The sequence below is a fragment of the Schistocerca serialis genome, chromosome 12, assembly GCF_023864345.2.
Source record: "Schistocerca serialis cubense isolate TAMUIC-IGC-003099 chromosome 12, iqSchSeri2.2, whole genome shotgun sequence".
Taxonomy (NCBI): domain Eukaryota; kingdom Metazoa; phylum Arthropoda; class Insecta; order Orthoptera; family Acrididae; genus Schistocerca; species Schistocerca serialis.
The window spans coordinates 124619307-124631338 of NC_064649.1; the positions used below are offsets into that span (position 1 = coordinate 124619307).

General features: G+C 44.2%; 1 protein-coding gene across 8 annotated transcripts in view; it reads left to right on the forward strand.

Annotated features, from left to right (window-relative positions):
- Positions 1–12032, forward strand: part of LOC126428440 (epidermal growth factor-like protein) — a 163066-nt gene that overhangs the window by 42650 nt on the left and 108384 nt on the right. For all 8 annotated transcript variants that reach the window (XM_050090368.1, XM_050090367.1, XM_050090370.1 and 5 more), the window contains exon 2: positions 5822–5942. In XM_050090368.1, coding sequence (XP_049946325.1) covers positions 5822–5942 — 121 coding nt within the window. The remainder of the gene's footprint in view (positions 1–5821; positions 5943–12032) is intronic.

Sequence of the window (12032 nt, forward strand, 5' to 3'; positions counted from 1 at the left end):
ACAGGTGGCCACCTTAACGTAACTGGACAGTGTACCACTTAGTGTGCAGATAATGACAGCATTTTAAACTTTTAAATTCAGTAACTAATTATGCGATGTACTGAGAATTGTCCTCGAAAGCTCACGTTACCCTTGTACATCCCTCTTTCCAATCTGATCATCCTCATTTCTCGGTGCTCTTAGCCGTTTTAGTCACCTTAAGGGGAGTTAGAACGGAATTTTTTTTTCACATTTTCGGATTATTATCTCATTTTAAAATTTTCAATTTTTTATAAACTCACATGAGAAGTATTTTATTTTATTTTTTAAAATATAATCTACACCAGGTTTAATAAGCCACTGCTGCAAAACACTAACACGACTTCTTTACAGACTAATGGAAAAATTGGTAGAAGCCAACCTTAGGGAAGATCAGTTTGGACACCATAGAAAAGTTGGAACACTTGAGCCAAAACTGACCTTACGACTTATCTCAGAAAATAGATCAAGGAGAGGCAAACTTACGTTTCTAACATTTGTAGACTTAGAGAAAGGGTTTGACAATGTTGACCGGAATACTCTCTTTCAAGTTCTCAAGGTGGCAGGGGTAAAATACAGCGAGCGAAAGGCTATTTACAATTTGTACAGAAACGAGATGGCAGTTGTAAGAGTCGAGGGGTATGAAAGGGAAGCAGTGGTTGGGAAGGGAGTGAGACAGGGTTGTAGCCTCTCCCCGATGTTATTCAATCTGTATATTGAGCAAGCAGTAAAGGAAACAAAAGAAAAATTCGGAGTAGGTATTAAAATCCACGGAGAAGAAATAAAAACTTTGAGGTTCGCTGATGACATTGTAATTCTGTCAGAGACAGCAAAGGACTTGGAAGAGCAGCTGAACGGAATGGACAGTGTCTTGAAAGGAGGATATAAGATGAACATCAACAAAAGCAAAACAAGGATAATGGAATGCAGTCGCATTAAGTCGGGTGATGCTGAGGGAATTAGATTGGGAAATGAGACATTTAAGTAGTAAAAGAGTTTTGCTATTTGGGGAGCAAAATAACTGATGATGGTCAAAGTAGAGAGGATATAAAATGTAGACTGGCAATGGCAAGGAAAGCGTTTCTGAAGAAGAGAAATTTGTTAACATCGAGTATAGATTTAAGTGTCAGGAAGTCGTTTCTGAAAGTATTTGTATGGAGTGTAGCCATGTATGGAAGTGAAACGTGGACGATAAATAGTTTAGACAAGAAGAGAATAGAAGCTTTCGAAATGTGGTGCTACAGAAGAATGCTGAAGATTAGTTGGGTTGATCACACAACTAATGAGGAGGTATTGAACAGAATTGGGGAGAAGAGGAGTTTGTGGCACAACTTGACTAGAAGAAGGTATCGGTTGGTAGGACATGTTCTGAGACATCGAGGGATCACCAATTTAGTATTGGAGGGCAGCGTGGAGGGTAAAAATCGTAGAGGGAGACCAAGAGATGAATACACTAAGCAGATTCAGAAGGATGTAGACTGCAGTAGGTACTGGGAGATGAAGAAGCTTGCACAGGATAGAGTAGCATGGAGAGCTGCATCAAACCAGTCTCAGGACTGAAGACAACAACAATAACAACAACAACAACCACCTACACCAGTTGAAAATGTTACAATTTTTACATACATTATGTCAGGATCTAAGAAATCGGTAACTTTTTTATATAGAAGGCTGCGGATTTGTGTGTTATAAAGGCCATGTCCAGAAGAAGATGGGCACCAGGTTGAGGAAGTTGAAACAAAGTTTGAGATACAAGAAAGTTTGATGATAAAACCGTAAGAGGCAGGCTGACAGTTAGAAATAATACTGAGGACACATTGAAAATGAAGGAAGCATTATGGGCTACCTTCTTCCACTGACTGTCGACTGATGGAAAACCAGCACACCACCTTTACCGTCCTGTACATGGTTCATGGTACAATTACCGCAATGCCCAGTACTCAAACAGTTCATACAGCCATAAACATTCCATCCCAGCAGCAGTCATGGATGTCATAAAACCTATTTGCAGAGACTTGGCAAATCCTGAGTTACTGAAGAAGTGTCTGCATGGTGACACTCAAAATTACAATAAGTCGTTCAATAGTCTTATTTGGACTAGATGACCAAAAAATGTTTTTGTTGGAATGAAGATACTTAAGTGAGGGTTAGTGATGCTGTTATAGGTTTTAATGATGGCAACACTGGTAGGGTGAAAGTGTTAATGCATACGGGAATTAATCCCGGAGCAGACAGCACCAGAGAACTTGAACGGATGGACAAGGTTCGCATTGATAAAGCAGAGTATACAGCACAGTTGTCAACTAAGGACCCCAGAAAGAAGAAAAGGAAAAACAACTTGGAAAAGGATCAAGAGGATGATATACAGTAGGGTGCAGGGTGCTTCTGAGCGACTAAAAATAAAAAATATAAGCATATATTGAGTTACAGTCTTTTGAAACTTCAGAAGCCGTTCCTGAAAATTTACGTTTTCTGTTGCATTTTCCCCTAAATCTCAGAAACTACTTCGAGTAGAGCATTCAAATTTTCAGGGAGTAATAACATACATATCCTGATTCTACTGAACTAAAAGAAGAATATGATGTTATGCATAATTAAAATTATTTAGGATAACGTACAAAAATGTACACAAAATTTTAAATTAAAAAATTGTGTTTCTGAGAGCAGCGGCTGAAATGCAATTATTGTAGTTCATTAGACTCAGAACGTACAGTTTAATGTCCTGTAAAAGTTTCACATCAATGGCTACAGCGGTTCCTGAAATGCAGGGAAGCCAAGTCACTAAATTTAACATTGTCGGGATAGGGCATTCCAGCTCCCCTTACATTAATTTTCCGCACAACTCGCTGTATCAAAAAACATCTATTTTATAAAACTTCCTGGCAGATTAAAACTGTGTGCTTGACCGAGACTCGAACTCGGGATCTTTGCCTTTGGCGGGCAAGTGCTCTACCATAATTTTTGTTTTGTTTTTTGTTTATTGTTTTCGTTGTATTTGTTCGGTGCGGGTGTCCCAGGACACCCGTTCAAGTTCACTGTTGAGCCGTTGACTCATTTTTTTTTATTACAGAGAACAGCTAACCCTCTGACCGTACACGCTGAGCTATCGTGCCGGCTATCATCTGAGCTACCGAAGCACGACTCACGCCCAGTCCTCACAGCTTTACTTCTGCCAGTATCTCGTCTCCTACCTTCCAAACTTTACAGAAGCTCCCCTCCCCGGGCTGTGGCTAAGCCACGTCTCCGCAATATCCTTTCAGCAGTGCTAGTTCTGCAAGGTTCGTAGGAGAACTTCTGAAAAGTTTGGAAAGTAGGAGACGAGATACTGGCAGAAGTAAAGCTGTGAGGACAGGGCGTGAGTCGTGCTTGGGTAGCTCAGATGGTAGAACACTTGCCTGCGAAAGGCGAAGGTCCCGAGTTCGAGTCTCGGTACGGCACACAGTTTTAATCGGCTAGGAAGTTTCATATCAGCACACACTCCGCTGCAAAGTGAAAATCTCATTCTGGTTCTATGTTATAGACCATACAAATTATTGTATCTGTCACCATGGTAACTGTTAATAATATGTCCATTATTATTATTATTATGTTATTATTGTTAATATTATTAGTATATTGTTAGCATTATTATTGCCACTATTAGCGGCTGCAGGTGCAGCATTACAACCGATGCCAGTGTTAACTTTGTTAGTTCATAGTATCATCTACTCATACTGACACTTCCGACACTGGAATAGTTTTAATGCCTGCTGTCATATTAAAATTGTTATTTCTTAGGTAAGTATGACATAAAACAAGTAATGTGTGTGTGTGTGTGTGTGTGTGTGTGTGTGTGTGTGTGTGTGTGTGTGAAACCCTGCCCGATGTAAGACAGGCTCTGATGGCTCTAACCAAACCAGGTTAAATAAATAAATGAGAATTGGAAGCCTTTATATGGGTAATCTTGCGTTCAGGGTTCCACGACAGTTACTTGGTAATACGCATAACATTGTATTCATTTTTTTGAAGTCTGGCTTCCAGTATCAAGCGTAGTGTCGGAACTGCCTCTCTCGTGTCCTTACCTATGCAAAAGCCAAGATCTAACAGATCCTCAACTCTTTCATCTGTGCTTCATTCAGAGCTGTCCAGCTGACTGTACGAGAGCTCCCTTCAGCTCTCTGCGCATTTCTTCGCCTCTCTTCGTTCATCTCTCTGCCGCGTGGTTCCACGCCAATAGCGCAGTTCTGAGATGCACTGTGCGAGCGCGACGTGTTTCGTGTTGACGCACCTTTAGAAAAACTGCAGGCCGCTGTGGGCGAGCGGTTCTAGGCGCTTCAGTCCGGAACCGCGCTGCTGCTACGGTCGCAGGTTCGAATCCTACCTCGGGCATGGATGTGTGTGATGCCCTTAGGTTAGTTAGGTTTAAGTAGTTCTAAGTATAGGGGACTGATGACCTCAGATGTTAAGTCCCGTAGTGCTTAGAGCCATTTTTTTTATTTTTGTTTATTTATTGTTCCGTGGGACCTAATTAAGGAGAAGTCTCCATCGTCATGGAACGAGTCAATACATGAAATTATAACACGATAGTAGAAACAGATAAAATGAAATATAAGTAACATATTTAGGCGACAATTCGTGGTTTAAATAAAGAAAATCAACAATGTAACATTGGAAATTGCTTAATTTTCAGCTCTTCCAGGAGCTCCCCGACAGAATAGAAGATGTGAGCCATGAGGAAACTCTTCAGTTTACACTTAAAAGTGTTTGGGCTACTGCTAAGATTTTTGAGTTCTTGTGGCAGCTTATCGAAAATGGATGCAGCAGAATAGTGCACTCCTTTCTGCACAAGAGTCAAGGAAGTGCATTCCACATGCAGATTTGATTTCTGCCTAGTATTAATTGAGTGAAAGCTGCTAACTCTTGGGAATAAGCTAATATCGCTAACAACAAACGCCATTAAAGAAAATATATACTGTGAGGGCAATGTCAAAATTCCCAGACTATTAAGTAGGGGTCCCCAAGAGGTACTCGAATTTACACCACACAGCTCGAACAGCCCGTTTTTGAGCCAAAAATATCCTTTTTGAATCAGAAGAATTACCTCAAAAAATAATACCATATGACATAAGCGTGTGAAAATATGCGTAGTAGACTAATTTTCGTGTTGAACTATCAGTTATTTTAGATACTGTTCTAATGGTAAATAAAGCTGCATTTAGTTTCTGAACAAGATCCTGAACATGGGCTTTCCACAACAGCTTACTATCTATCCGAACGCCTAGGAACTTGAACTGTTCCGTCTCGCTTATAATATGCCCATTCTGTCGGATCAAAATATCGGTTCTTGTTGAATTGTGAGTTAGAAACTGTAAAGACTGAGTGTTACTGTGATTTAGCATCAAATTATTTTCCACAAGCCACAAACTTATTTCATGAACTACATTATTTAATACTGTTTGAATATTACACACAAGATCCTTCACTACCAAGCTGGTGTCATCAGCAAACAGAAATATTTTTGACTCACCTGTAAACTAGAAGGCATATCATTTCTATAAATAAGAAACAGCAGAGGCCCCAGCACCGACCCTTGGGGAACGCCCCACTTAATAGTGCCCCATTGGGACTGAACATCAGTACCACTCTCAATATTTCGGAGAATTACCTTCTGCTTTCCGTTCTTAAAGTAAGAGGCGAACCAATTGTAAGCTACTCCCCTTACTCCATAATGGTCCAACTTCTGCAGTAATATTTTGTCGTCAACACAGTCAAAAGCCTTTCTTAAATCAAGAACCATTTTTTGAGAAAAACTGTGATGTTGCAGGTTCACAGAGACAGCTTTTGATGTGGAGTACAGGCCAATCATCCGCACCTACTATACACTCTGCTGGAGCGGGAGATGCAGCAAGAACCGCGTCTTCTGGGAGACTGTCAAGACCTCGAAGGTGAGTCGGTCCACCGATCACACAGCACGGTGACCTCCTTTCAAGACCATCCATCTGCCTCGTTTCGCGTGATTCAGATGCCGCTGCTTCGGAGTTCGTGTTACTCACACGCTGTATTTGGAATAAGCACTTAAGTTTGGTAGTAGAGAAAGCGACTGGTCGAACGCAGTTCTTTGGGAGAATTTCACACAAGTGTAACTCATCTCTGGAGAAGGTCACATACACAGCACTAATGTGAGCCACTGCAATATTCTTAGACCCGACCAGGTCGGATTACAGGATGACGTCGAAGCAATTCAGATGAACCCTCTGCCAGGCACTTAAATGTGATTTGCAGAGTATGCATGTAGATGTAGAAAGGCTGCTAGGTCTACTAACGGTAGGTCCAGTCACCACATGAGTAAGCTGGAACTTCTGTAGCCGGCCGCGGTGGCCGTGCGGTTGTAGGCACTACAGTCTGGAGCCGAGCGACCACTACGGTAGCAGGTTCGAATCCTGCCTCGGATGTGCGTGATGTCCTTAGGTTGGTTAGGTTTAATTAGTTCTAAGTTCTAGGCGACTGATGACCTTAGAAGTTAAGTCGCATAGTGCTCAGAGCCATTTGAACCATTACTGAACTTCTGTACCTTGGAAATGGATAAAGATGTAAAGAAAATTTTCAAGGTAGTTCCAGATAGGGATATTAGGTATATATCGGAAAAAAATTAAGCCAATTTGCGGCGCATAGCCGTCTTGGTATCCGCGGCTAGGGGTTTCGTCCGAAGCCGAAAAAAAAGAAAAGGTGAAAAATGCTTTTTTGGGGGTTTTCTGAGCAACAGCCCATGAATTTACGCAAATACATCATTCATTTGGTCGTGCGGTAGCGTTATCGCTTCCCGCGCCCGGGTTCCCGGGTTCGATTCCCGGCGGGGTCAGGGATTTTCTCTGCCTCGTGATGACTGGGTGTCGTGTGATGTCCTTAGGTTAGTTAGGTTTAAGTAGTTCTAAGTTCTAGGGGACTGGTGACCATAAATGTTAAGTCCCATAGTGCTCAGAGCCATTTGAACCATCATTCATTCTGTTTTGTCCTCGTCACCACTATTGAGTTGTACGATAGGAATCAAGGAAGAGGATGTTGTTAGGTGGCCAGTATCCTCTTTCTACAACACAACTGCACACAACTGCACAGGGCTCTTAGTTTGTATATAAAGATAGTAACTGTTCTCGAAAGAACAGATACCATTGATGACCATGCAGCTTCTCTAGAACAAATGATAATTAATTGAAACCCTCAGCTGCAGACAGGTGTTGTTGTTATACCTCGATGGCGACAGCTGAAAATGTGTGCTCCGACCGGGAGCTTCGAGACAGAGCTGACGGTGCTCAGGTTTCCTACACTACTGGCCATTAAAATTGCAACACCACGAAGATGACGTGCTACACACGCAAAATTTAACCGACAGGAAGAAGATGCTGTGACATGCAAATCATTAGCTTTTCAGAGCATTCACGCAAGGTTGGCGCTGGTGGCGACACCTACAACGTGCTGACATGAGGAAAGTTTCCAACTCAATTTCTCATATACAAACAGCAGTGACCGGCGTTGCCTGGTGATACGATGTTGTGATGCCTCGTGTAAGGACGAGAAATGCGTACCATCACGATTCCGACTTTGATAAAGGTCGGATTGTAGCCTATCGCGATTGCGGTTTATCGTATCGCGAAATTGCTGCTCGCGTTGGTCGAGATCCAATGACTGTTAGCAGAAAATGGAATCGGTGGGTTCAGGAGGGTAATACGGAACGGCCTCGTTTCACTAGCAGTCGAGATGACAGGCATCTTATCCGCACGGCTGTAACGGATCGTGCAACCACGACTCGATCCCTGAGTCAACACATGGGGACGTCTGCAAGACAACAACCATCTGCACGAACAGTTCGACGACGTTTGCAGCAGCATCGACTATCAGCTCGGGGACCGTGGCTGCGGTTACCCTGTCACTTTTTCGGATGAATTCAGGTTCTGTTTACAGCATCATGATGGTCGCATCCTTCTTTGGCGACATCGCCGTGAATGCGGATTGGAAGCGTGTATTCGTCATCGTCATACTGGCGTATCACCCGGCGTGATGGTATGGGGTGCCATTGGTTACACGTATCGGTCACCTCTTGTTCGCATCGACGGCACTTTGAACAGTGGACGTTACATTTCCCTGTGAAACCTAACATTTCAGCAGGATAATGCACGACCGCATGTTGCACGTCCTGTACGGGCCTTTCTGGATACAGAAAATGTTCGGCTGCTGCCCTGGCCAGCACATTCTCCAGATCTCTCACCAATTGAAAACGCCTGGTGAATGGTGGCCGAGCAACTGGCTCGTCACAATACGCCAGTCACTACTCTTGATGAACTATGGTATCGTGTTGAAACTGCATGGGCAGTTGTACCTGTACACGCCAACCAAGCTCTGTTTGACTCAAAGCCCAGGCGTATGAAGGCCGTTATTAGGGCCTGATTTCTCAGGATGTATGCACCCAAATTGTGTGAAAATGTAATCAGATGTCAGTTCTAGTATAATATATTTGTCCAATGAATACCCGTTTATCATCTGCATTTCTTCTTGGTGTAGCAATTTTAATAGCCAGTAGTGTAATTGAAATGTCCAGGCGACACATTATCGTTGACTCACGGTCTAACCGCAATGATGCCAAGCTCACAGCAATCGTAATTGACAATGTCATTGTGTCAGCACGGGAGCACGTAGGGGTCGCCTGTTCTAGAATCCATGTTCAACAATGTGTGCTGACCTGTGTGCTCTGAAACACTTGTGCCTGAATTTCAGATGTGCCACAATCGCCATCCATAACGCATTACAGTCAAGCCTCTGACCTCCACGTTTTGAGGTGACGCATAGACGTGATTTCACTGTCTTTGAACTACTTTCCATAGATTCTCGTGACAGCAGCATATCAGCAACCAACCAGCTTCACCATTTCAGAGATCCTAGTTCCCAGGTCATGGTCCATAACAATCTCTTCTCTGTCAAAGTGGCTTGTGTGTGTATTGATTGAACCAAGGACCCAGAAAAGATACAGAGGCTTCGTCCTGCCATAGTCCTCAGTGGTTCACAACCCCACAACAGGCCACAGCAGTCCACCCACTCCATAGCTGCCCCACACTGAACCCATGGTTAGTGTGCGGTTCGGCCCCCCGTGGATCGCCCCCGCGGGAAGGTCTCATACCTGATCAGTGTAAACCCAAATGTTTGCGTGGTAGAGTAATTACGGCGTACGCATACATGGAGACAATGTTTGCGTAGCAATGTCGACATAGTGTAACTGAGGCGGAATAAGGGAAACCAGTCCGCATTCCCCGAGGCAGATGGAAAACCGCCTTAAGAACTATTCACAGGCTGGCCGGCACACCGGACCTCAACACTAATCCGCCGGGTGGATTCGTGACGGGGACCGGCACGACTTCCCACTTGGGAACTAGCGCGTTAGATCGCGCGGCTAGCTGGCCGAGCCGAAGTGGCTTAAGTTGGTGAATTTCTAAATCTGTGTCTACATCTACATCGATTCTCTGCAATCCACCTTACGGCGCGTGGCGGAGGCTACCCCATACCGCTCCTATCATTTCCTTTCCTATTCCGGTCACAAATAGACTGAGGGAAAAATGACGATCTACCTCCACACGAGTCCTAGTTTCTCAAATCTTCGTGATCCGCTCACAAATAGACCGAGGGAAAAATGACGATCTACCTCTACACGAGTCCTAGCTTCTCAAATCTTCGTGGTCTGCTCACAGACCGAGGGAAAAATGACGATCTACCTCTACACGAGTCCTAGCTTCTCAAATCTTCGTGGTCTGCTCACAGACCGAGGGAAAAATGACGATCTACCTCCACACGAGTCCTAGTTTCTCAAATCTTCGTGGTCTGCTCACAGACCGAGGGAAAAATGACGATCTACCTCCACACGATTCCTAGTTTCTCAAATCTTCGTGGTCCACTCACAGACCGAGGGAAAAATGACGATCTACCTCCACGCGAGTCCTAGTTTCCCAAATCTTCGTGGCCCACTCACAGACCGAGGGAAAAATGACGATCTACCTCCACACGAGTCCTAGTTTCTCAAATCTTCGTGGTCCACTCACAGACCGAGGGAAAAATGACGATCTACCTCCACACGATTCCTAGTTTCTCAAATCTTCGTGGTCTGCTCACAGACCGAGGGAAAAATGACGATCTACCTCCACACAATTCCTAGTTTCTCAAATCTTCGTGGTCTGCTCACAGACCGAGGGAAAAATGACGATCTACCTCCACACGAGTCCTAGTTTCTCAAATCTTTGTGGTCTGCTCACAGACCGAGGGAAAAATGACGATCTACCTCCACACGATTCCTAGTTTCTCAAATCTTCGTGGTCCACTCACAGACCGAGGGAAAAATGACGATCTACCTCCACACGAGTCCTAGCTTCTCAAATCTTCGTGGTCTGCTCACAGACCGAGGGAAAAATGACGATCTACCTCCACACGAGTCCTAGCTTCTCATATCTTCGTGGTCTGCTCACAGACCGAGGGAAAAATGACGATCTACCTCCACACGAGTCCTAGCTTCTCAAATCTTCGTGGTCTGCTCACAGACCGAGGGAAAAATGACGATCTACCTCCACACGAGTCCTAGTTTCTCAAATCTTCGTGGTCTGCTCACAGACCGAGGGAAAAATGACGATCTACCTCCACACGATTCCTAGTTTCTCAAATCTTCGTGGTCCACTCACAGACCGAGGGAAAAATGACGATCTACCTCCACATGAGTCCTAGTTTCCCAAATCCTTGTGGCCCACTCACAGACCGAGGGAAAAATGACGATCTACCTCCACACGAGTCCTAGTTTCTCAAATCTTCGTGGTCCACTCACAGACCGAGGGAAAAATGACGATCTACCTCCACACGATTCCTAGTTTCTCAAATCTTCGTGGTCTGCTCACAGACCGAGGGAAAAATGACGATCTACCTCCACACAATTCCTAGTTTCTCAAATCTTCGTGGTCTGCTCACAGACCGAGGGAAAAATGACGATCTACCTCCACACGAGTCCTAGTTTCTCAAATCTTCGTGGTCTGCTCACAGACCGAGGGAAAAATGACGATCTACCTCCACGCGATTCCTAGTTTCTCAAACCTTGTGGTCCACTCACAGACCGAGGGAAAAATGACGATCTACCTCCACACGAGTCCTAGTTTCTCAAATCTTCGTGAGCCGCTCACAAATAGACCGAGGGAAAAATGACGATCTACCTCCACACGAGTCCTAGCTTCTCAAATCTTCGTGGTCTGCTCACAGACCGAGGGAAAAATGACGATCTACCTCCACACGAGTCCTAGCTTCTCAAATCTTCGTGGTCTGCTCACAAATAGACCGAGGGGAAAAATGACGATCTACCTCCACATGAGTCCTAGTGTCCCAAATCTTCGTGGTCTGCTCACAGACCGAGGGAAAAATGACGATCTACCTCCACACGAGTCCTAGCTTCTCAAATTTTCAGGGTCTGCTCACAGACCGAGGGAAAAATGACGATCTACCTCCACACGAGTCCTAGCTTCTCAAATCTTAGTGGTCTGCTCACAGACCAAGGGAAAAATGACGATCTACCCCCACATGAGTCCTGTATTGTGAGAAAAGGGCAAGCTCAGTTTCACACCAGTAATGCTTTCTCTAACCATGATGATTCGTGGACGTAAGCTTCTCGGTCTCAAGAAAGTTTATTACATTCGAGCTGAGAATACTTTCAAGGATTGTGCATAAACTAAACGTTAGGGATATTGGTCTGTAATTTTGCGGGCCTGTTGTTTTGCCCTTCTCATATACTGGAGGCACCTATGCTTTTTACCAATCGTTTCGAACCTCAGGCTGGGCTAGAGATGCGCAATAAGTCCTATCTAGGTAATGGTCCAATGCTGTAGATTAATCTTTGTGAAACTGAAATGGGATTACATCTGAACCTGGCAACTTATTTGTTTTTAAGACTTTCAGTTGTTTCTCTATGCCAGGCATCCTTATTGCTATGGCGTCCATACGGTCCGATGGTCAAATGACTGTATGTT